The following is a 24,562-nucleotide window of genomic DNA, read 5'->3' as shown; positions in this document are numbered from 1 at the left end:
ATGAGGAAAATAATTCCTCTATGGGGTTGAGGAATGGAGAGTAAGGTGGGAGGAAAAGTGACAGCATCCTGGGATGGGTTGCAAACCACTCTGTGACTGCACGGGAGTGGTGAAATGCCACATTGTCCCACACAATTACAAACGTTGACCGATTTCGCCTCACTACAACCCTTTCCTCACCTGGCACAACCCTTCCACAGAGGTCATCTTGTCACAACTTCTACCGAAGTCGGTTCCTCTCCTTGTTCGGGCGGTGTTCGGTGGTCGACGTCACCGGTCTTCTAGCCATCGCCGATCCATTTTTCATGTTCCATTTGTTTTGTCTTGTTTTCACACACACCTGGTTTCAATTCCCTAATTACATGTTGTATATTTTCCCTTTGTTTCCCCCACGTCCTTGTCGGGAATTGTTTATTTTGTAAGTACTCGTGCTATGTGTTACTGGTGTGCTACGGGTTTTGTACCCATGTGTTTGTTGTTTTGTATGCCGTTAGTTTTATATATTAAACTGCTCCGGCTATTCACCAAGTTCTGCTCTCCTGCGTTTGACTTCCCTGCCACCAGTTACGCACCCCTTACACATCTAGGAAACCAATTAGCGGTTTGTGTGACAGCAATCCATCAGAGGATATTGCTGCCCACATTGTGATGTTGGCACCTCTCTGGCCCGGGACATCCAATGTGGCTCTTTTCCCAATCACATTCCTTCCTCGCTGCCGTGTTTTGGCCAAGTTGAAACCAGCCACATCCACAAAGATGAATATGTGGGGTGTTTGCCTGGCTTCAATCTTCATGACTCTCTAAAATAAATCCACAAGGCAACATAAGAGTTAGGCTATTATGGAAGTTTACATTATACCTAAAACATGCCATTTTGTGCCTCTGCCCTGTTTGGTTTTGTTCAAAACCAGTTCTGTATTTTATAGTCATTTTACCTGGACATATTGGTTCCTGAGTTGCTTGACTCGTTCAGACTTCCTCTCAAAGGGGACAGTGTACAACTACTTCATCCTGACTTGATGTTGTTTCAGGACTCTAGAAATAGTTGTTATGCTTACATTGTGAATATTTCCAAAAGTAATGTTATCTTCCAACACTCTGTCCCAAATCTCTGTGAGTTTTATGCCATTGTTTCTGATGACCATATCAACGATTGCAGTTTCCTGCACAGCAGTGAAAATCCTACCTCTCCCGCATGTGGGAGGTAACCGTTGTGTCCTAAGCAGAAATACAAAAACAATTACACACAAGTGGGCTTGGAGGCTTTTCTCAATTTACTTCTGTAATGTGCAGTTCAGTCAGATGCCCTTGCAGAATAATGCACATCTCTCCTGTTGTTTTGCCGGAAATTTCTCACAATAGATGCCACTGTTGAGCATGGCATCTATTGTTGAGCATGGCATCTCTCAGACCAGCCTCTCTCATTGATAGACCATGATTTATTACATGATCAATTATAGTAGCCCTAATTTCATCTGAGACTACTGCTCTTGATCTTCCTCTCAGTCTTCTTCCACCATCATACGTACTCCTCTCCCTCTCCCAGCCACTCTTCTTCTTCTGTCAGCCACTTCTCTATCTCTGTCTGGGTCCATGTTTACATTACAGTACAGCATTATTCCTAAGATGTCCCCTTTTGTATAGATGGTAATGAAATTGAAAGGCCTGGGTAGGTGTTCAGCTACAATTGGAATCAGCTGTGGTTGGTCTAATTGTTTTGACAGTATTTAATGTTTTATATTTGGAATATATTTATATATACGGTATTACTGTAGAAATATAGCAAACTGCTGTCTTATTCAATTTTGTGTTATGTTTGGTTTTGAACTTAAGTATAACAGTTTTGAAAAGAGTATGTAAACGTGCAAATTGGCCTGTAGGTACATAGAGTTTTGGTGGTGGTTGTGTCTGAGTGAGAAAATAATTCATGACATTTGAAAGATGTAGTCATTGAATGCATTTTGTGCCAAAGCAATGAAAAATGATTCACAGTTTAGCCCACATAGACTGCTGTTGTGCTCACTGTGTGAAGACTTGACCTAAGTATTGAGTGACCTAAGTATTGCGTGACCTAAGTATTGAGTGACCTAAGTGACCTAAGTATTGACAAATGGGTCCTAATGATTGTAAAAAAAAAAAAAAATGCAATCCTAGACTTCCTAAACTTAGCAAAAAAAGAAACGTCCTCTCCTTATCCAAGTCTGAAGGTTGGCTGTGAATGCTTGAATGAATTCCTGAGAACATGCTATGCCGTTTAAAGAAGTACTCAATAGACAGTCCGTTAAGAGGCAGGCTGTCAATGAACTGATCCAAGTTTGACCTCACAACTACTATTAAACTCAGCAAAAAAAGAAACGTCCTCTCACTGTCAACTGCATTTATTTTCAGCAAACTTGACATGTGTAAATATACTGCTCAAAAAAATAAAGGGAACACTTAAACAACACAATGTAACTCCAAGTCAATGACACTTCTGTGAAATCAAACTGTCCACTTAGGAAGCAACACTGATTGACAATAAATTTCACATACTGTTGTGCAAATGGAATAGACAACAGGTGGAAATTATAGGCAATCAGCAAGACACCCCCCAATAAAGGAGTGGTTCTGCAGGTGGTAACCACAGACCACTTCTCAGTTCCTATGCTTCCTGGCTGATGTTTTGGTCACTTTTGAATGCTGCCGGTGCTTTCACTCTAGTGGTAGCATGAGACGGAGTCTACAACCCACACAAGTGGCTCAGGTAGTGCAGCTCATCCAGGATGGCACATCAATGCGAGCTGTGGCAAGAAGGTTTGCTGTGTCTGTCAGCGTAGTGTCCAGAGATTGGAGGCGCTACCAGGAGACAGGCCAGTACATCAGGAGACGTGGAGGAGACCGTAGGAGGGCAACAACCCAGCAGCAGGACCGCTACCTCCGCCTTTGTGCAAGGAGGAGCACTGCCAGAGCCCTGCAAAATGACCTCCAGCAGGCCACAAATGTGCATGTGTCTGCTCAAAAGGTCAGAAACAAACTCCATGAGGGTGGTATGAGGGCCCGACATCCACAGGTGGGGGTTGTGCTTACAGCCCAACACCGTGCAGGACGTTTGGCATTTGCCAGAGAACACCAAGATTGGCAAATTCGCCACTGGCGCCCTGTGCTCTTCACAGATGAAAGCAGGTTCACACTGAGCACATGTGACAGACGTGACAGTCTGGAGACGCCGTGGAGAACGTTCTGCTGCCTGCAACATCCTCCAGCATGACCGGTTTGGCGGTGGGTCAGTCATGGTGTGGGGTGGTATTTCTTTGGGGGGCTGCACAGCCCTCCATGTGCTCGCCAGAGGTAGCCTGACTGCCATTAGGTACCGAGATGAGATCCTCAGACCCCTTGTTAGACCATATGCTGGTGCGGTTGGTCCTGGGTTCCTCCTAATGCAAGACAATGCTAGACCTCATGTGGCTGGAGTGTGTCAGCAGTTCCTGCAAGAGGAAGGCATTGATGCTATGGACTGGCCCGCCCGTTCCCCAGACCTGAATCCAATTGAGCACATCTGGGACATCATGTCTCGCTCCATCCATCAACGCCACGTTGCACCAAAGACTGTCCAGGAGTTGGCAGATGCTTTAGTCCAGGTCTGGGAGGAGATCCCTCAGGAGACCATCCGCCACCTCATCAGGAGCATGCCCAGGGGTTGTAGGGAGGTCATACAGGCACGTGGAGGCCACACACACTACTGAGCCTCATTTTGACTAGTTTTAAGGACATTACATCAAAGTTGGATCAGCCTGTAGTGTGGTTTTCCACTTTAATTTTGAGTGTGACTCCAAATCCAGACCTCCATGGGTTGATAAATTGGATTTCCATTGATTATTTTTGTGTGATTTTGTTGTCAGCACATTCAACTATGTAAAGAAAAAAGTATTTAATAAGATTATTTCATTCATTCAGATCTAGGATGTGTTATTTTAGTGTTTCCTTTATTTTTTTGAGCAGTGTATTTGTATGAACATAACAAGATTCAACAACTGAGACATAAACTGAACAAGTTCCACAGACATGTGATTAACAGAAATGGAATAATATGACCCTGAACAAAGGGGGGTCAAAATCAAAATTAACAGTCAGTATCTGGTGTGGCCAACAGCTGCATTAAGTACTGCAGTGCATCTCCTCCTCATGGACTGCACCAGATTTGCCAGTTCTTGCTGTGAGATGTTACCCCACTCTTCCACCAAGGCACCTGCAAGTTCCTGGACATTTCTGGGGGGAATGGCCCTAGCCCTCACCCTCCGATCCAACAGATCCCAGACGTGCTCAATGGGATTGAGATCCGGGCTCTTCGCTGGCCATGGCAGAACACTGACATTCCTGTCTTGCAGGAAATCACTCACAGGACGAGCAGTATGGCTGGTGGCATTGTCATGCTGGAGGGTCATGTCAGGATGAGCCTGCAGGAAGGGTACCACATGAGTGAGGAGGATGTCTTCCCTGTAACGCACAGCGTTGAGATTGCCTGCAATGACAACAAGCTCAGTCCGATGATGCTGTGACACACCGTCCCAGACCATGACGGACCCTTCACCTCCAAATCGATCCCGCTACAGAGTACAGGCCTCGGTGTAATGCTTATTCTTTTGACGATAAACACGAATCCGACCATCACCCCTGGTGAGACAAAACCGCGACTCGTCAGTGAAGAGCACTTTTTGCCAGTCCTGTCTGGTCCAGCGACGGTGGGATTTTGCCCATAGGTGACGTTGTTGCCAGTAATGTCTGGTGAGGACCTGCCTTACAACAGGCCTACAAGCCTCCGTCCAGCCTCTCTCAGTCTATTGCAGATAGTCTGAGCACTGATGGAGGGATTGTGCGTTCCTGGTGTAACTCGTGCAGTTGTACCTGTCCCGCAGGTGTGATGTTCGAATGTACCGATCCTGTGCAGGTGTTGTTAGACGTGGTCTGCCACTGTGAGGACGATCAGCTGTCCGTCCTGTCTCCCTGTAGCGCTGTCTTAGGCGTGTCACAGTACGAACAGTGCAATTTATTGCCCTGGCCACATCTGCAGTCCTCATGACTCCTTGCAGCATGCCTAAGGCACGTTCACACAGATGTGCAGGGACCCTGGGAATCTTTCTTTTGGTGTTTTTCAGAGTCAATAGAAAGGCCTCTTTAGTGTCCTAAGTTTTCATAATGGTGACCTTAATTGCCTACCGTCTGTAAGCAGTAAGTGTCTTAACGACCGTTCCACAGGTGCATGTTCATTAATTGTGTATGGTTCATTGAACAAGCATGGGAAACAGTGTTTAAACCCTTTACAAAGAAGATCTGTGAAGTTATTTGGATTTTTACGAATTATCTTTGAAAGACAGGGTCCTGAAAAAGGGATGTTTCTTTTTTGCTGAGTTTAGAACCAGACGTCATTACAGGTGATCTGAACCTATGAACCTCCTGCTCTCTATGACCTCCTGTCTCCTGTTAGGTCCTTCAGAGTCATGTGACAGTGTAAGTGTCATGCATGTGAGTGTAGTGTGTCAGAAAACACTATATCAAAGTATCTTCTGCAACTAAACCAACTATACCAATCCTTATCACTTACCATAATATCAACTAATTACTATAATTTCAAATAATACTGTATAATTAAGTATGAATACATACATTAAATGTATTTATAAAGCCCTAACTATGTCAAGTCCTCCACAGTCCCATGATAGGCCTTACCTGCTGCTGGTTCTCCCTCTGTGAGTGGAGGCGAGCCTGGATGCACTCCCTGGTCTCCTGGAAGGCTTGTCTCTGGGAGCCCTCGGCTGGGTAGTGGGTACACACGCCCACGATGTTAGAACAGGAGAAGATCAGGACGTTGGACACTATCTGGAGAGGGGGGGAGAAAGGGAGGGAGAGAGACAGAGGGAGAGGAGAGGAGAGGGAGAGAAAAGAAGAGAGAGAAGAGAGAGAAAAGAGGAAGAAAAAGGAAGAGAAAGAAGAATGTTTTAAATAAATGTAATACAGAACGCTTACAGTAGCATATTTCAATCCCCTCCATGACTTATTCCTGTGTGAGATTTGATGTACAAGCTAATATTATTCCCCGTCACTACATTTTGATTATTCCATTCCCATAAATGGTAGTTGTGTCTACTGTCCAAATGACTTTAATCGGACAGAGACCAAAATAAGCCAAGAAATGGACGGGGGTGGGGGGGGGGGGGAGAGAGAGGACCAAAATAAGCCAAGACATAGATGGGGGGGGGGGGGGGGGAGAGAGATAGAGAGCTTTTCAGCCCTGGCCTGTTTCAGCAGTATTCTTCCTACAGTCTTCCTACTTGTTGAGTAGAGTGAGGAGCCTTTAGTGTCCCTGGTCCCCTCTGTTCTGGCGTCTCAACTCCCTCAACACTGACTGACTGTTTCTGCGTCCTAAATGGTACATAACTTCCTACATAGTGCACTATTTTTGACAAGACCTCTATCGAGCCATGTCAAAAGTAGTGCACTAAATAGGGAATAGGGTGCCATTTGGGACAAAGCTTGTCTGTCTGTATCAGGGGCACCAGGACACACACACCATGGTTCATAACATCCGTCTGTCTGTCTGTCTCAGCCGATCTGAACTGTACTCCTGCACACATATCTCCAGCCAAAATATCTCACACTGCACACTGAGGACAGGAAGGCAGGCGAGCCTGTGTGTGTGTGTGTGTATGTGTGTGTGTGTGTGTGTGTGTGTGTGTGTGTATGTGTGTGTGTGTGTGTGTGTGTGTGTGTGTGTGTGTGTGTGTGTGTGTGTGTGTGTGTGTGTGTGTGTGTGTGTGTGTGTGCGCGTGCGAGAAATGGGTCTGTCAGACAGGGAGAGTATTGACACTAATTTGACAGTGCTGTTAGGGTAATGTCTGGTAATGTCTCACTGACAGGGCCAATCAGTAGTGATTACAGGCCATCTGTACAAACAGAACTAGTGTTTGATTGAGCATGCCTGGAGTGCCAGGTGAGTGGAGTGGCACCTTTTTTATATTATTATATTGGTTTTATTGCACCAGGCAAGCACAAGTAAGACAACAAATAGTAGGCGGCTATTTCAAACCAACATAACACCAGGCACCTGAAGGCTGTGTCTGAACTACCTTCAGTCAGCAGAGATGAAAGAAGCACACTGTTGTCCTGAGACTGGCAGCCATAGGCTACAGCCATCCCTTTCACAGAAACCACACATGGACTGAATCAGAGAATCAGCAGCTGACTCCTACTCACACCGATGGCATGTCCAATGATGAAAAAACACAACATGTCTTTATAGAGTCAATATTCTATTAGTGAGATCTCTCTTGAGGCTTAAGAGAAAAGGAAGGGAGGAGATAGAGGGATAGGACGTTGTGATGAAGCTTAAAGTAGAACAAAACGACTGAAAGGAAAAGAGAGAGCGAGAGAGAGAGAGAGAGTAAGCACTGATGGAGAAATAAAAATAAAATACACACAGAGAGAGAGAAATAGAGATGAGGAGATGGGGGACAAGAGAATATGAGAATCTCAGTTGCTTACTCCTTGCCTCTTCTCTCCTCGCCTTCTTCTGAAAACCCATTGGATGAGAAAGCCAGAGGTCCCTCCCCTCTGACTTTCTCCTCCAATGGGTTTCGAGGAGGCGAGGAGAGAGGACGTGAGGAGTAAGCAATGGAGAGGTTGATGTGTTTTTCTACTCTAAACAGGAAGGTGTTTTAAAAGCCTTGTGGAGCTGCATTGACCCCTGACCATTATATAACTACATAACTACATAATGACAGTCTACAGGTCAACTGGATGAACCCCAGCTACACTTTGTCCCACTTGAGACGTCGTAGCCAGTATACTGTACACTTCCCCAAATTAGAATATAAGTCAAGAAATCTATAATACAATTGATTTATTTTGGTATTTTTTATAATGTTTTTATCCCTTTTTGTGGGATAAAAAGCCGCACTGCCTCTTGACACAATGCCCACTTAACCCGGAAGCCAGCCGCACCAATATGTCGGAGGAAACACCGTACACCTGGCGACCATGTCAGCGTGCATTGCGCCCGGCCCGCCACAGGAGTCACTAGTGCGTGATGGGACAAGAATATCCCTGTCGGCCAAACCCTCCCCTAACCCGGACGACGCTGGACCAATTACGTGCCGCCCCATGGGTCTCCCGGTCACGGCAGGCTGCGACAAAGCCTAGACTCAAACCAGGATCGCTAGTGCCACAGAAGTAACTAACTAACATGTTAGGTGCAGTATTTCTCACATCTTTTTTGTTGTTGTTGTTGTGTGCGCGAACAGCTGGAAAAACCCTTGCCGACGACCAAAACAAACAAAAATGTCACAAAATGTCATCATAATATATTCACGAACTGTTTCGGATTGGAAGCATGCAGATACTTTTGGTGGAGGTTACCAGCTCTGAGCAGCATATACAGACGGTCATGTGGATGTTGCACAGGGAAAAAAAGGCCTTGTGATAGCCATTCCCTACTACTGAGCTATCTAAGCAAGCCTAATAGAGTATTAGTTGTATTAGCATTAGGCCAGTAGTGTCAGTAGGGCAGCTGCTGAAGCCAGGGCAGACTGAGGCCAGGCTGAGGGATTTGCATCCCCCCTCCAGCCCCACTGCACTACCATGGAAACAACAGAGCATCAGAGAAGGCTTCCAGCTGGTCAATGCAAATATTCCCAAACAACAATCCTGCTCTATTTATAGTCCCTTACCTGGCCTGGTCCGACCATATTAGGAAGGACTACAAAGGATGACAAAAGTCACTTCACTTACCGGACTCTGGACTTTATAACCTTTATAACCCCCCCCAAGAAGTACCTCCCAAAATCAAATAAAAGGCGGGAGGGGATCGATGAGGTCTCTGACCTGTTGATGTCCTGCTGATGTTCTGAATGTCTGTCAAAAGTACCGAATGCACTAAAATGTCTGAGCTTCATGATGTCACTGAACACAGCAATACCTTCTTTAAGAGAGTCTAGCTTTCTCCTTCCATCCTCGAGGATAGACACATCAACAAACCTTGCAATCCAGTAAAAACCCAACTCCCAAGTACTTAAAGTCAACGGTCCCAGTCCTATTACTATGAGTCTACAGGGAGAGTAGTGGAGCATGTTGCAGGTGGATGTAATACTGCCTGCCTGTAATCCTAACAAGTACACAGATGAGGCCCCTGAACAGCAGTGTGTCAAGAAGCAGTGCAGATTGGCTGGGTCGTGTTTCGGGGGACGAATGGCTCTCGACCTTCGCCTCTCCCAAGTCCGTACGAGAGTTGCAGCGATGGGACAAGACTGTAACTACCAATTGGATATCACAAAATAATAACCACAACCAAGCATAAAAAAAGGAATAGATATGGCTCTGGAAGAAGAAATGTCAACACACCTGGGCTAACAGCTTTTCATTTTCTCAGGAAAGAACTGTTGCTGTCAGAACTGTCGATGACATCAGAATATGTTTATTTTTGTTTGAATAAGGCCAGGATAGCTTATAAACCTTTAATAAAACATTTGTTGAAATAACAGTCATGTCCTCCCTCTCGAACACCATGTCTGGTTCTATTAACCATCTGTACTGTTAAAATGTCCAATCAATATGGTCTTCAGGCTATTTTTAGTCAAAAACAAATATGGTATTACAAATCCTACTGACCCATTTCTGTATTCAACCGCTATAATAATGGAGTGTGTCAGTGTGAACTCAAACACAAAGACCCTGTTGCATTTTTCTGTGGTCGTGTTTCTGTTTACCAAGCCACGCTAATTGAGTCCTGTGCTGTGTTACGCATTTCTTGCGTCGGTAGTAACCAGGGAAAGAGCGGAGCACTAGATCAACTGCGTACCTTTCTAGGTGCGACATTATAAAACCCTGTAGAGCAAGACGGCACTGGTGTCAATATTTACCTACCCATCATCCAGAGAGAGAGAGAGAGAGAGAGATTCTCACAGACGCTTCTCTGCTGAGAAGACACAACTCAATATCAAGCGTCCCACCAGGATCCAGCCAGGGCCCCTGAGCCAGGGCCTCTGAGCTAGGTGAGCCAGGGCCTCTGAGCCAGGGCCTCTGAGCTAGATGAGCCAGGGCCTCTGAGCCAGGGCCTCTGAGCCAGGGCCTCTGAGCTAGGTGAGCCAGGGCCTCTGAGCAAGGGCCTCTGAGGAACTGTAATCACACTCATCAGCCATGTCTGATATGATGGCAAGATTCCGTAGTGCATATTGCTGCTGACAGCTTTATTTGGTGTGTTGAGTTTGAGAAAATTGCCTTTTTTAAATTTCCTTTGTCACTGGGGCATTGAAAACGTAGTGTGTTTCACCGACTGCTAGATCGTAGATGGTTTATAATAAGCAGATGACAAACTGCTGTAACTCTGCATTCTCAAGTAGATGAAAAGTGGCAAATTTAGGACTCCCAGGATTCATATTTAATTATGACCTCCACCCCCTTCAATTTATGCTAGGCAACATGTGACAACATCTAGCATCAATTTAAAATGGCCCTATTGGAACCAAGACTTAAAAATAACTGATATTGGTTCAAGATGGAGGGAATGTTGGAACATAACTTGTTTGCTAAAATGTACGATTAATCCAGTTTAATTTAGTGTATAGAATTTATTACAGCACAACGGCAGAGTCATGTCTTAAGTGTAAAACTAACAATGACTCAATAATCCATGCCTGCTGGGAATAGCATGAAGTCCAAAAGTTATTGGCGGAGTTAGAAAGTTGGCTGTCAGAAGTATTACAATGTAAATGTACTTTTAATCCAACAGTCTGCATATTTCAAGACATGGCATATGAGGATGCAGTGAGATACCCGATGGGTTGGAAGATACTTTTCTTGTCAATCAAAAACGTATACTTGTAAACTGGAAATCAACCAATCCTCCATTGTTAGCACAATGGAAAGGTCAAATGCTTTATTATCTAAATGTTGAAAGAGTGTGGGCGACGGAGAGAAACAAAACGGTGCTGTTTGAGGTCATGTGGTGGAGAGTGATGAGGGTGCTGGAGATGGGAGGTGTGAACAGGTGGGTCTGGGAAGGTGTGATATTGAGGATGTTGGTGTGCGTCTGTATGTTGTCGTTTGTATTTGTATGTTTTGTATTGTTTAAACAGAAATCACACAAACAAATGTATAATAATAATCATTTTGAATGGCCCCGTTTACAGGACAGTCATCAGGTTGAGAATGTATGGTGGAGAATGGTTTGATATGGTCTAAATGTGAATCCCTAAATAGTGTGGGTCAAGTCAACACAATGAAGTGCATTGTGTGCTAAATGAAATGCAAGTCATGTGCAGGCCAGGCTGCTTGCTGCTTATTGTGAGCAGCATCACACGGCACTGTGAGGTGCCACATGTTACGGCCCCATAACGTCCTATAACGCTCTCATGTGCAAGGCAAATGTGCTGCCATTTGTTGGTCAAGATACATGTCATTTGAAAAGACATGGATAATGTGCAGGAATTTGACATTTTTCATTTACTAAAAGCCCCATCACATGTCCTATTGAAAGGTCTGATTCAGTCCATGCGATGATAAGCTGGAAGGCTCCAAGAATCCAAAAGTTTCACATTGTGTGACGGTGAGGAACATTATTCAACTGGCAATTACTTAGAATTACTGGGCCCTAATCTTGTTGGTCCAAACTGACTCTGAGAGTGAAGAATATCCCCAGAACATTTTACCCACCTGGGAATTGATGATGATACAGAACATAATGACATTGATCTTCTTCAGGCTGACAGCAGCTAAGTGCATCTCCAAAGTAGTGCCAGACATAATGGTGTGTCACAGTGAAAAGAGAAGGTGGGCATTCTCTATGATGTGATGTTTTAATGGGGGAAAAAAGGCTTTTTTCAAAATGCGACACAAGTTTGACCTGTACTACATTAGCCAGCGCAGTAAATTCAACGAGTGTAAATGAATTCCCTTGAATAGATTAGCACTGCAATACTTCAGACTGAGGCAAAATGAGTCAAATTCTTTATAAAACGCACACAGACACATACTACAAAGCACTTCTGTTCCTGGTTATATCAGTATCCTAACTCGTATCTTTCCTCCATGAACGTCTTCGTAATCACAGCTATATCTTGTGTTCCCATTTCAACAAAACGCTTCTTCATGTGATCCGTTATGAAATCAACGAGGAGACAACAGCAATGTAGGCCTGAAGGTCAGGATCCAATCAATAACAGACTTCCTGAATAAGTGTGTTTGATTATCACAGCAGTGAAATCCAGACAGAGGAAGGAAGTTAACACTTGCAGGCCCATTGGGTGACCCATTCAGTTCTGAAAGGGAACCAGGTTTTGCAGTCTTGCAGTGCACGCAACCACACTGACAATTTCTATATCAAGCGTCAACTCCCTCCATCTGGAACATGCTCCATCTGGAACATGTAAATCAAAGGTATTTCTGAAAAAGCTATTTAAAAGTTCACTATCTGCAATTGATTTAATCCTGGCCAGAGGATTGGGGGCTAAGGGGATTACAATATCAATGTAATACTTTACTGTAGTACTAAACAGTCTTGTGTGCCAAACTATTGCTTAGCTTTTAAATGGAGCTGTTCTCCTATGGGTACTGAATGCTCATTTTAAATGCTCGTGCCATGCGACACAGGAGACGGCAGCTGAGCCCGTTGAGTCATAAATGTTGAATTCTGACTCACACCTTTGAAGTAGAAAGGTTGGTGTGCCCACCACCACCAACCACGGAACAGAAGAAAAAGCATTTAACATTTTTCATCTCCCTCGCCACTTCAAAAAAGAAGAGAAGAGAGACTCAAAGCCATTCCAAATATAGCCCCCTTTGCAAACACCAGCCACATGGGGCACAGTGGGCTCTGGAGTGCTTTGATGTCAACAGCTAGCACTCAAATCAAATTTCCTCCCATACATTGGGACCCTAACAATAAACACATGTATTTGTTAATAGAAGGCAGGTATGTTCCCTGTGAAATAATACCTTCACCAACAGAATAGAAAGGCAACACCTTGGTAGAATTCCCTTTGGTCTTCATGATCAGTATCAAAAACCCAGGATGGGGAATGAGGATTCCATCATGCAACCCTCAAGTCTTCAGATACATCACACTGATAGGAGGACAGTTTTGCAAACATAAGGTAGGTGTAGCCTACCGACACACACTGGATGTTCCATTGTCTACTGGTCTGGTATTACAAAATTATATGTGAGAAACATCTCCCTTGTCTCCCAGGATGAGCCAAATATGTTCCACCCTGTACCTCAGAAGAACACAACTCATAGTACTGTAGTAATAATGTACTGGTCACAGACACAGTGTATCCACTTGACATGAATTATGTGTTTGGTTATGGTTACTGACCACCAGGGCCTATGAGCAGCTAGGAACCTGATCTCTCCAGAAAGCTCTGTCTGAGTAGAGGAGCAGAGTGACATGACAGGCCTGGGGATGGGGGGTGGGGGGTGGGGGATGTGTCCCAAGGGCATCCAGTCAATAGGCAGGGGTGACATATGGCTCTGTTCCCTGCCTCTGACAGACCTCCAACAGCCTGCATGAAAATACAGTAGTTTAGTCTCAGCAGGAAACACCAAGGTAAACACCTTGAGAAGAGGACAAGCAAAGTGCTCAATGGCTCCTTCCTCACCGCAACATGGAAGACAAGCCACAATGCATCTGACACTTTGGTTTTCAGGTAGGTCAATAATCAATTCAATTATGTACATGTTTAGAAGTCATATCATGTCGAATTTAATGATTCAAGCCATAACCTTTGTCTTCAGCCACTGGTTCAGTACATGGGCAGACCGTGTCTCTGCGGGAGAGCAGGAATGTCTACAGGTTTAAGATACAAAGATCAGAGGAATCAAGAAGTTTCAACTGGGCACTTCCAAGGTTGGATTAAACAAGCTGGAATTGTATATTTTCTGTCCCAACACAAATCGCTTTTAATTACCTCCTACCTTCAGCATCTCTCCCTCTGCTCTGTTCTTCCCATCTCTCCATCGCTAACCCTTCCCCCTCTCAGTCTCGCTCCATTAGAAGTAAATCAGCCATGACCGATGTTGGATCTCATATGGAATCAGTCCTCACCCAGGGCCTATACCTCTCCTCTAGTCTGGCAGCTCTGAATATGAGGCTCAATCTCCATCCTAATGAATCTCACCATCCGAGTGTGCATTCACAAAGAGTCTTAGAGAAGGAGTGCTGATCTAGGATCAGTTTAAAGAGCGACTGGCTTTAAAAAGCAATACATCTCTTTGAAAACGGCCTATCGATAGGAGTCAGAAACAGTTATTGTAGTGTCAAAATGTACTACAAAGTGTAAATAGGATGATTTTGGGCATAAAGTCAGTCTCGTCTAAAACGGAGTTCGGAACACAAGGGGGTTGGGTTTTGACTTTATGATGTCTATTTGCCCACTAACATGGGGTGAACAGCTGTGGTGATTGCTCACCATCCAATAATCAAATAAAATCAAATGTATTTATATAGCCCTTCTTACATCAGCTGATATCTCAAAGTGCTGTACAGAAACCCAGCCTAAAACCCCCAACAGCAAGCAATGCAGGTGTAGAAGCACGGTGGCTAGGAAAAACTCCCTAGAAAGGCAAAACCTAGGAAGAAACCTAGAGAGGAACCAGGCTTTGAGGGGTGGCCAGTCCTCTTCTGGCTGTGCCGGGTGGAGATTATAACAGCACATGGCCAAGATGTTCAAATGTTCATAAATGACCAGCATGGTCAAATAATAATAATCATAGTAGTTGTCGAGGGTGCAACAAGTCAGAAACTCAAGAGTAAGTGTCAGTTGGCTTTTTCATAGCCAATCTTTGAGAGTATCTCTACCGCTCCTGCTGTCTCTAGAGAGTTGAAAACAGCAGGTCTGGGACAGGTAGCACGTCCGGTGAACAGTGTACCATAGACATACCATAGACAGTGTGAAAGACCTGCTCAGCAATAAACATCTTAGTTAGATGTAAAATTGCGCAACTAAAAGGTCCTCTGCAAAAAACGTCAAAATGAATTAAAGATTTCTTGAGTTATCTTACATTTATTCTGGGGATTTTGAGGAAGTGAAATACAGTAGGCTTCCATGTCTACAGTGTCTCTTGGGGGACAAACATCATTAACCAAATGGGAAACACACCTCCAAGACTGAAATTTCTAAAGAGCAACAGAAAAACACAAGTACCAATCAGAGTGTTCAGTGGTTCTTTAAACTTTTAGATCATAATGACTAAGATTATATGGAAAGAGGGGGACCTGATCCTAGATCAGCAATCCGACTCTGAGGCTCTTTGTGAATACAAGCCCAGTACCGATCTCACCAACAGGACTGATCTCAGGCCAGTCCAGGATCAACCTGCAGCCACACAAATAAACCCTTTACAGTCATCCATCTATGATGTCATACCTGGCTGGTACTCCCACCTAATGCCACAATGTGTCCAGACTGCCACTGGCTACCTCCAAACCATTATCTACAAATCAAAAGGCCAAACAAACCAAAGGTCAAATATACAACTAGCGATGGTTATGCCGTCATTGTAAATAAGGCCATCATTGTAAACAAGGCTGTCATAACTGACTTGCCTGGTTTAATAAAAAGTTCAATAAAATCTAAATAATAGATGACCAGGATGGGAGAGAAATCAAATCACTGTGTTGCTAGGAGACACCATCCCCAAATACTGACAGTGGACATCTAGGCATTGGCTAATGAATGTCACTGGCCTTGTAGTAATTAGTCTATTCAAATGAGCCATCATCTCTCTGCGTGTAGTGGGTGTTTGCCACTTTAGGCTTTTGGAAGGCTTTTTTTTTACCTATTTCAACATATGGAACAATTCAGTGAAATTTTGTCACTAGGGCTAAGACAGTGTTTTTTGTGTGTGTAATTTCATAGTATACATCAATGCAGTGGCCTTCAAGGTGAGTTCTACCTGCGTCAAGCATATTTAAAAAAACAAGAGTGATGGATCGTTTCAACTCACACTGAGGTAACAGGTCACAGTAAACAAAATATTTTTCACAGGGAAAATTCGCAGTGACTGAAAATGTGAGATGAGGACACATCAGCCTCAACAACTGAGGTCATTTTAAGCTTGACCCCTGTTTAAATAAAATGTTTATAAAAGCTCCCAAGCCGATCGCCTCCTCTCACTCATTTACAGACAAATAGTTAAAGGGCGACTGCACTTCCTGATTTGGCCTTGTAATAGATTTGGTTAATTAAGAAATGATAGAGGCCATCACTGAATTCAAACGTTAGTTGGTTTCGGAGTGTGGTTTGATGTAGGTGTCTCTTGTGTGTGTTCACAGGTGGGAAGAGTTAGCCAGACTTTTCGCCAATTAGCTTCAGCTGGATGTTGTCCAACCTTGTCAAAATTGGTTTGACTTTGGATAGCCTATCTCTGGGGCTATTTAGGGACCATCAATAAATTACACAATGTAAGTGAGACAATATTTTCATGCCAAATCAAATGACATTTTATTTGTCACATACACATGGTTAGCAGATGTTAATTCGAGTGTAGCAAAATGCTTGTGGTGTAGCAAAATGTTACACACCTTTTAGTTTTCTCATTAAATGCTTTCAATATTTGTATATGAATTTCTGCAATTTATAGTTGTTTTGACGTTTTTAAGTCTGCGGAGTTTTTAAGTCTGTGAAATGTGGAGTTATTGGAATTTTAACATATTGTCCCATGTACAGAACATTGTGTAATTTACTGATGGTCCCTAACTAGCCCCATAGGTATATCCAAAGTTTACCACGAGCATTACGATTGGGTCGCGAGCAGCTGCACTCCAAATTGATGATTACTTGCGTGCTGCCAGCTGTGGGCATGTGGGCTGGATTGAAATAAACCCAACCTTCATTTACATTGTGATGCAGTCATGACCACAAGTCTCACAAAACTCTGTTTTGGAGGAAACTGACTTTATGACAAACATTTTCCTACTTACACTTTGTAGTCAATTTTGACAGTAGAGTAAATGTTTCGGACTCATATCGATGCCTCATAGGCTGTTTTCTAAATGAGAAGTTGTTTTTTAGAGGCAGTTGCTCTTTAATAATAATGCATGAGGGGGTGTGGTATTTGGCCAATATACTGTACTACAGGCCACGAAGCAAAGCAGAGTGCCTGGATACAGCCCTTAGCCGTGGTATATTGGCCATATACCACACCCCCTCGTGCCTTATTGCTATTTTAAACTGGTAACCAACATAATTAGAACAGTAAAAGGTACTTTTTTCATAATACCCGTGAAATGCTGTTTCAGCCAATCAGCATCCAGGACCCAAAATATGCGGTTTATATTCTTCTTGAGAGCTCTCAGGGAAGCCTGGTCCTGAACTAAAAAGCATTCATCTGTGTCCAAGAAACTGGCCCATAGAGTACTACTCTAAGCACAACCAGAGAAACTGGCCCATAGAGTACTACTCTAAGCACAACCAGAGAAACTGGCCCATAGAGTACTACTCTAAGCACAACCAGAGAAACTGGCCCATAGAGTACTACTCTAAGCACAACCAGAGAAACTGATTCATCATCTGGCATGGAGTCGTCCATAGTCAGGTGCATTCTGGGGCTCACCTCGTGAGGACAGATGGTGTTAGAAAGGATGAGTCTGGGTTGGGGCTGGGGGGACAAAACGTCATGTGATTATGTCCCAGTTAAAATATATAATTTTTTTCTTCTAAACAACTCAACAGTCTTGTCAATAGGAGCCTCTGTGTTGAATGTACATCCCAAATGGCACCCTATTCCCTATGTAGTGCACTTTTTTTGACCAGGGCTCAGGGACACAGCTTCCGTGTGGCTGACGTCATTAAGTTGAGTTGTGCTCTGCTGTGCTCTGTGGCGCAGGGAAGTATGGCAGGATAAAGGCTGCAGTCTGTCCTGTGAGGCTCAGCTGGGCTCAGGCTTATGTAACAGTGGGCCAAAGGGCTCCCAGCCAGCCAGTTTCCCTACAGATGCACAACTAACAGGGTGGAGGAGATGGGGTAGGCAGGGGGAGGAGGGTTTAGATTTAAGGCAGCCGTCCACACGGAAACACCCAACCTTCGATCCTACCATACATAAACTGCCCTTTGCTGCAACTGATACGAACGCTAACACCTCTCGAACCTACAGTTGAAGTCGGAGGTTTACATACACTTAGGTTGGAGTCATTAAAACTCGTTTTTCAACCACTACACAAATTTCTTGTTAACAAACTATAATTTTGGCAAGTCAGTTAGGACATCTACTTTATGCATGACACAAGTAATTTTTCCAACAATTGTTTACAGACAGATTATTTCACTTATAATTCACTGTATCACAATTCCAGTGGGTCAGAAGTTGACAGTGCCTTTAAACAGCTTGGAAAATTCCAGAAAATGATGTCATGGCTTTAGAAGCTTCTGATAGGCTAATTGACATCATTTGAGTTAATTGGAGGTGTACCTGTGGATGCATTTCAAGGCCTACCTTCAAACTCAGTGCCTCTTTGCTTGACATCATGGGAACATCAAATGAAGTCAGCCAAGTCCTCAGAAAAATAATTGTAGACCTCCACAAGTATGGTTCATCCTTGGGAGCAATTTCCAAATGCCTGAAGGTACCAGGTTCATCTGTACAAACAATAGTACGCAAGTATAAACACCATGGGACCACGCAGCCATCATACCGCTCAGGAAGGAGACACGTTCTGTCTCCTAGAGATGAACGTACTTTGGTGCAAAAAGTGCAACTCAATCCCAGAACAACAGCAAAGGACCTTGTGTAGATGCTGGAGGAAACAGGTACAAAAGTATCTATATCCACAGTAAAACAAGTCCTATATCGACATAACCTGAAAGGCCGCTCAGCAAGGAAGAAGCCACTGCTCCAAAACCGCCATAAAAAATCCAGACTACGGTTTGCAACTGCACATGGGGACAAAGATTGTACTTTTTGGAGAAATGTCCTCTGGTCTGATGAAACAAAAATAGAACTGTTTGGCAATAATGACCATCATTATGTTTGGATGAAAAAGGGGGAGGCTTGCAAGCCGAAGAACACCATACCAACTGTGAAGCACGGGGGTGGCAGCATCATGTTGTGGGGGTGCTTTGCTGCAAGAGGGACTGGTGCACTTCACAAAATTGATGGCATCATGAGGGAGGAAAATTATGTGGATATATTGAAGCAACATCTAAAGACATCAGTCAGGAAGTTAAAGCTTGGTTGCAAATGGGTCTTCCAAATGGACAATGACCCCAAGCATACTTCCAAAGTTGTGGCAAAATGGCTTAAGGACAACAAAGTCAAGGTATTGGAGTGGCCATCACAAAGCCCTGACCTCAATCCTATAGAAAAGGTGTGGGCAGAACTGAAAAAGATTCTGACCCACTGGGAATGTGATGAAAGAAATAAAAGCTGAAATAAATCATTCTCTCTACTATTATGCTGATTTTTTACTAGAATTAAATGTCAGGAATTGTGAAAAACTGAGTTCAAATGTATTTGGCTAAGGTGTATGTAAACTTCCGACTTCAACTGTATGTGTGTTTGGTTGTCTTTCGGAGGGGTTAGGATAAAGCAGAATGATGTATACATTGAAGAACAAAGTCACCCTCTTCTCCTTCTAAAGATACTGAAAGTGACAGAGCGAACAGATATACTGTAGCCTAGTCTAAAAAGACGAACGTCTGCAGGCAGGATAATAGTCATATGATTATGAAAATTGTTGTTTTGTTTTCCCACTTTCATGCATTTCAGTTCCTGTAGCTGTTTGGGCTGTATTGACCATGGTTTATCTGTTATGGTATCTGTTTAGGAGATTATATTAAGTTTTGCTATGTTCATCAGTGAACCTGTTTTTGCTATACAGCCTTATGTGACCTAGTAAGTATGGTGTTATGAATAAGTGATGACTGACCACCAAGTTAGCATGATCAAAACTGGTTTATTTTGCTAGACATCTTCTCAACATGACAAAAACTACAAGGGGCCTCTGAGGATCAACACAGACCACATAACATCTGCTTACACCTGAGGTCATGACCTACAGCTGTGTCACTGGCATACAGCATGAGGCTATGAGCTAAGTCTAGCCATAGTGAATTATAGGGATCTAATGCTAGCTAGCTACCCCATAATACACTCATGATATGCACTGACAGTGGACTGACAGTGGGTGTCAGTGGATGAGGTATTCTCTGTTCTAATGGCCATACTTGACCTAGAACACTCAGCGGAGCAGTGAAGAGGTGAATGAATGGGATGGGATGTGTGCACGCACACACACACACACACACACACACACACACTCTCAGTTGCAGCAGTGGCAGACTGAGTGCTCTGGCCTTGCAGGTGCCTACCCAGCAATTTCTGTCCCCCGTTTACAAGCAATATGGCTGAAAAAATGTCCATTGACAAAGGTTGCACTGAATTTATTTTATTATCCTAACAAACCATGGCCCCTCCAAAAATAAATACATTGTAAAACGAAGCTTGGCTATGATAAGCAATCTGTGGATCACTCAGGGGGAAAATAATCACAATCATTTGTAAATTAGCTAAATGACCTATTTGGGCTGTTGACCCAATAGAAGCCTGTAATATACCTGTTGGATTGGCCACTTGGGATAGCTGTAAAGGTGGTTTTAGATGGTTAATTGAATCAGACCTTTTGCCCTATGGCTTTGGGGCGCCAGGCGGCTCGTTAGCGAATCTCCATCCCCCAGATAAAACAGTAGTTAAGATGTTCCATCCTCTCCACTGAAAATATACTAATGACTGTCATAGAGATAATGTTCTACTGTGTTTAATTATGTGAGTGCAACTTTATATCTTCATAGGGTCTGCCTGATCGGACCTTTCATTTTTGTACAGTAGGTTGTCAAATATATTTTGTATTGCACTACTAGGCCTATATAACACCCTCAAAACAAAATATAATATACTGAAGCCTTGAAAATAATAGAATAATATCAGACCAGAACGGTCTATGTTCTCCTATCAGGCAGTTGATACCCTTCAAACAATGGCCACATTTCAAAGGGTGATGATCTGAAATTCGATAACGGAGAGCGAAGGCTTAGGTCAGTGTGCTAAGAGAATAATGCTTTTTCAATTAAGATACATTTAGGCTAGCTCAATCAGTGGAGACCAAAGTTCCCAGTCAAACTGCCAGGAACGTTTCATTTAACTGTCGGTGGATATCAACATCGGAAAAAATCAATTTGCCCTGCTTGTTTCTGCGGTTCCAAAATGATGTAAGCTACAATCGCAAAGTCTCTGGTCAGTACAACAGGTGCCTGCCAGGTTTAGTGGAAATACTGACTCTATCACTCTCTGAGGCAATACAGATAGAACACGGATAACTCAGAGATAAGTACCAGTCTGGCCAAACCACAGCCAAGGCACAGGCCCTCTTTCCACAACACAGTCCAAGGAGAAAAAAAGACAAACTTGGCCAAGTGTACAGAGCTGAGCTTAGCAGGGTGTCTGTCTGATCTTCATCATTACCGATGCCTAGTCTTAGTACTCTCAAGTACACATTATCTTGTTCTCCAGGCCAATTGGCAGTCTATAATCAGAACCAAAATTATATTTTTTTGAATGGGATATAGCCTGTTGTAAAGATTTAGCCAAAACACTCTACTTTGGCCTAGTAGAGACGGGAAACCATCACAAATCTTATAAGGCACAACTGCCGTTGGTATGAACAGAATGGACATAAGGTTCGAATTGAATCTGTGAAATCAACAGGGCATTTTGTCTTCTGGTAAATGGGCAACTGGGCAGCTCAGGCACCTGTGTAGTCACCTTAGACACAGGTCATGACAAACCAACTGGATTGCCATGTAAGATAAACAGACTTACTGTGACCAGGAAAACATAATCTCCCAGGGCTTCATGGTGACTTACATGAAAGCTGTACTGTATTTCAATAAGGCATATTTGACTGCAGTACTTGAGTTAACAAGTATCTCATTCCCATAATATAACACAGAAGGAATAATGGGCCACTCAGGCACAGCAAATGGAATCTAAACTAACAATGCCTGCATGGAAAAGAAGTAGCTGGACTGAATCAGAGAGCACAGACCTCAGTCAGTGAACAAATCAACTAACTGGAACGGTTGGCATACCAGGCATACCATTCTCGGACAAACTGGGGATAAATATTAATGTTGTCCTAGGATATCTCTGTATCTGTGCTTCATTATGTTTGGAGTGTTGGCTACTTGGCTTCATTTGAGTGCCTTTAAAACAAAGCTGATAACCTTAGCGAGGGTTGAATTCCCTCTACAGGGGTGATGCAGGCACACACACACACACACACACAAACACACACACATTCCCCTCTACAGGAGCGATTACAAGAGACATATACAGATGCGGTCCAATATATTGGCACCCCACCACAATTCACTATTTCTTATAAAATACGTTACATTTTTTTTACAACTGCACAGGACCTGAACTGAAATTTGGATTTTTCCTTTAAAGACAAAAAATGGTCAGGATTAATTATTCAAAATTCATATTAATTTGGTTAGAAGCAAGTTCTCGTTTACTGTGTAAATTCCCTCACCTGTGGTAAGTTGAAGGTGCCTACTGGGTAAAAAGAACTATTCAACCAGTTCTAAAAAATAACATTCTGCTCCATTGCACTCCATTGTAAAGTTAAAGGGTGCCGATATATTTGACCGCATCTGTAGCTACTTTCCTATAAATCAACGTGGCTTAGGGCTTCTATACACAGACACCACATCTCACTTTTATGACCAAGTACTCTACATGACATGCTGGGTGTGCTACTGGGTTTGAATCCACAGGAGCTGTCCCTAAGCCAGGGACAATGAGCACTAAGCAGACACAAGTCTGCCTCTGTGTCTTCCAGATCAAAGCAACGCTGTGAGTGACTGCACTCCGTCCGCCGTGCACCAAGCAAAAATAGACCAGACTGGGATCCTCGTAAATTGGAGATAAGTTAGGATACACAGTTCCGAGCCAGAGTAGAGTTGGCCTGTATTATAGCACTGTCAATAGCTAAGAGCAACACAATGTATCCCAATCCCCAAGTCATTGCTGCTATGCACACCTTGTATGGGGTTAGGATTGTTTCTCTTTATAACACATGAACATTGACATTAGGGAAACCGCCTAAGCAAACACACACACATCATAATCTCTCACATGTACTGTGCAAGGTTAAACACACACACACACACGCCTGAATTTGAAAAAAAGCATTCAAAAGCCATACCCTAGCAGAGTCCACTGGGCTCTGGTCAAAAGTAGTGCACTATATAGTAGGGAATAGGATGTCATTTGGGGCAGAACCTTTACCTTTTCAAATGCATCTCTCAGTGACTAAGCATTGTACACTGAACAAAAATATAAACGCAACATGTAAAGTGTTGGTCCCATGTTTCATGAGCTGAAATAAAAGATCACAGAAATGTTCCATACACACAAAAAATATTATTTCTCTAAAACATTGTGCACAAATTTGTTTACATCCCTGTTAGTGAGCATTTCGACTTTGCCATGATAATCCATCCACCAGAACAGGTGTGGCATATGAAGAAGCTGATTAAACAGCATGATCATTACACAGGTGCACCTTGTGCTGGGGATAATAAAAGGCCACTGTAAAATGTGCAGTTTTGTCACACAACACAATGCCACAGATGTCTCAAGTTTTGAAGGAGCGTGCAGTTGGCATGCTGACTGCAGGAATGTCCACCAGAGCTGTTACCAGATAATTGAATGTTCATTTCTCTACCATAAAATACTTCCAATGTCCTTTTAGAGAATTTGGCAGTATGCCAACCAGCCTCACAACTGAAAACCATGTTTAACCAGGCCAGCCCAGGACCTCCACATCCAGCTTCTTCACCTGTGGGATTGTATGAGACCAGCCCCCCAGATGGCTGATGAAACTGTGGGTTTGCACAACTTGGGCTGTGGCAGTCGTGAAATTTTGCCAGACAGGTTATTATCATGCAAAATACTGCCGTTCTCATGGTAATTGACCATGAATTAACATAAACGTGTTTAGCATCTCCAGGCCTCCACACATACAAGCTGCTGATGCCCGCCTTTGGAACATCAACATTTTAACAAGTCTAATAAATCCATTTAATATACACCATAACAATACATCCATTCTTTATTTTATGTATTTCTAAAGAAACATGATATGAATAAAATGTATTTCAGATGAACAGAATATGAGTTGGCCTTTTACTGTATGTTATCTGGCTGTGTGGCAGGCCATGGGCTGTATGTAGGCTTGTTCATTTGGCAGACAAGATATGCTTATAAATACCGTGTCATTATTTTATATTATATGATTTTATAGTAAGAAGAATATAATTGATGTTAGCTGAATAAAATACAAATATATTTTTCCCATTCCGCAGCGAGTGCGCATACGAAGGCTATATTGAGTGTAAAAGTGATCATTTGAAACAGGTCCTATAAACTACGCTAGATTTAGAGATATTTGGCAACTTCAGTTGTTAATGATAAACATTAGAATGTCTTTGAAATCAAAACATATATGGGCTGCATGATGCGACTATAGGCTATT

The 24,562-nt window shown here is 43.2% G+C and overlaps 1 protein-coding gene across 2 annotated transcripts in view; it reads right to left on the bottom strand.

Annotated features, from left to right (window-relative positions):
* The window catches only part of LOC115160940 (adenylate cyclase type 5), a 162,271-nt gene that overhangs the window by 76,476 nt on the left and 61,233 nt on the right, over positions 1 to 24,562 (bottom strand). For both annotated transcript variants that reach the window (XM_029711502.1, XM_029711503.1), the window contains exon 2: positions 5,704 to 5,853. In XM_029711502.1, the coding sequence (XP_029567362.1) occupies positions 5,704 to 5,853 (150 nt within the window). The remainder of the gene's footprint in view (positions 1 to 5,703; positions 5,854 to 24,562) is intronic.

Source organism: Salmo trutta, chromosome 24 (assembly GCF_901001165.1).
Source record: "Salmo trutta chromosome 24, fSalTru1.1, whole genome shotgun sequence".
NCBI classification, from domain to species: Eukaryota; Metazoa; Chordata; class Actinopteri; order Salmoniformes; family Salmonidae; genus Salmo; species Salmo trutta.
This window is presented reverse-complemented; position numbering and strand designations above follow the sequence as displayed.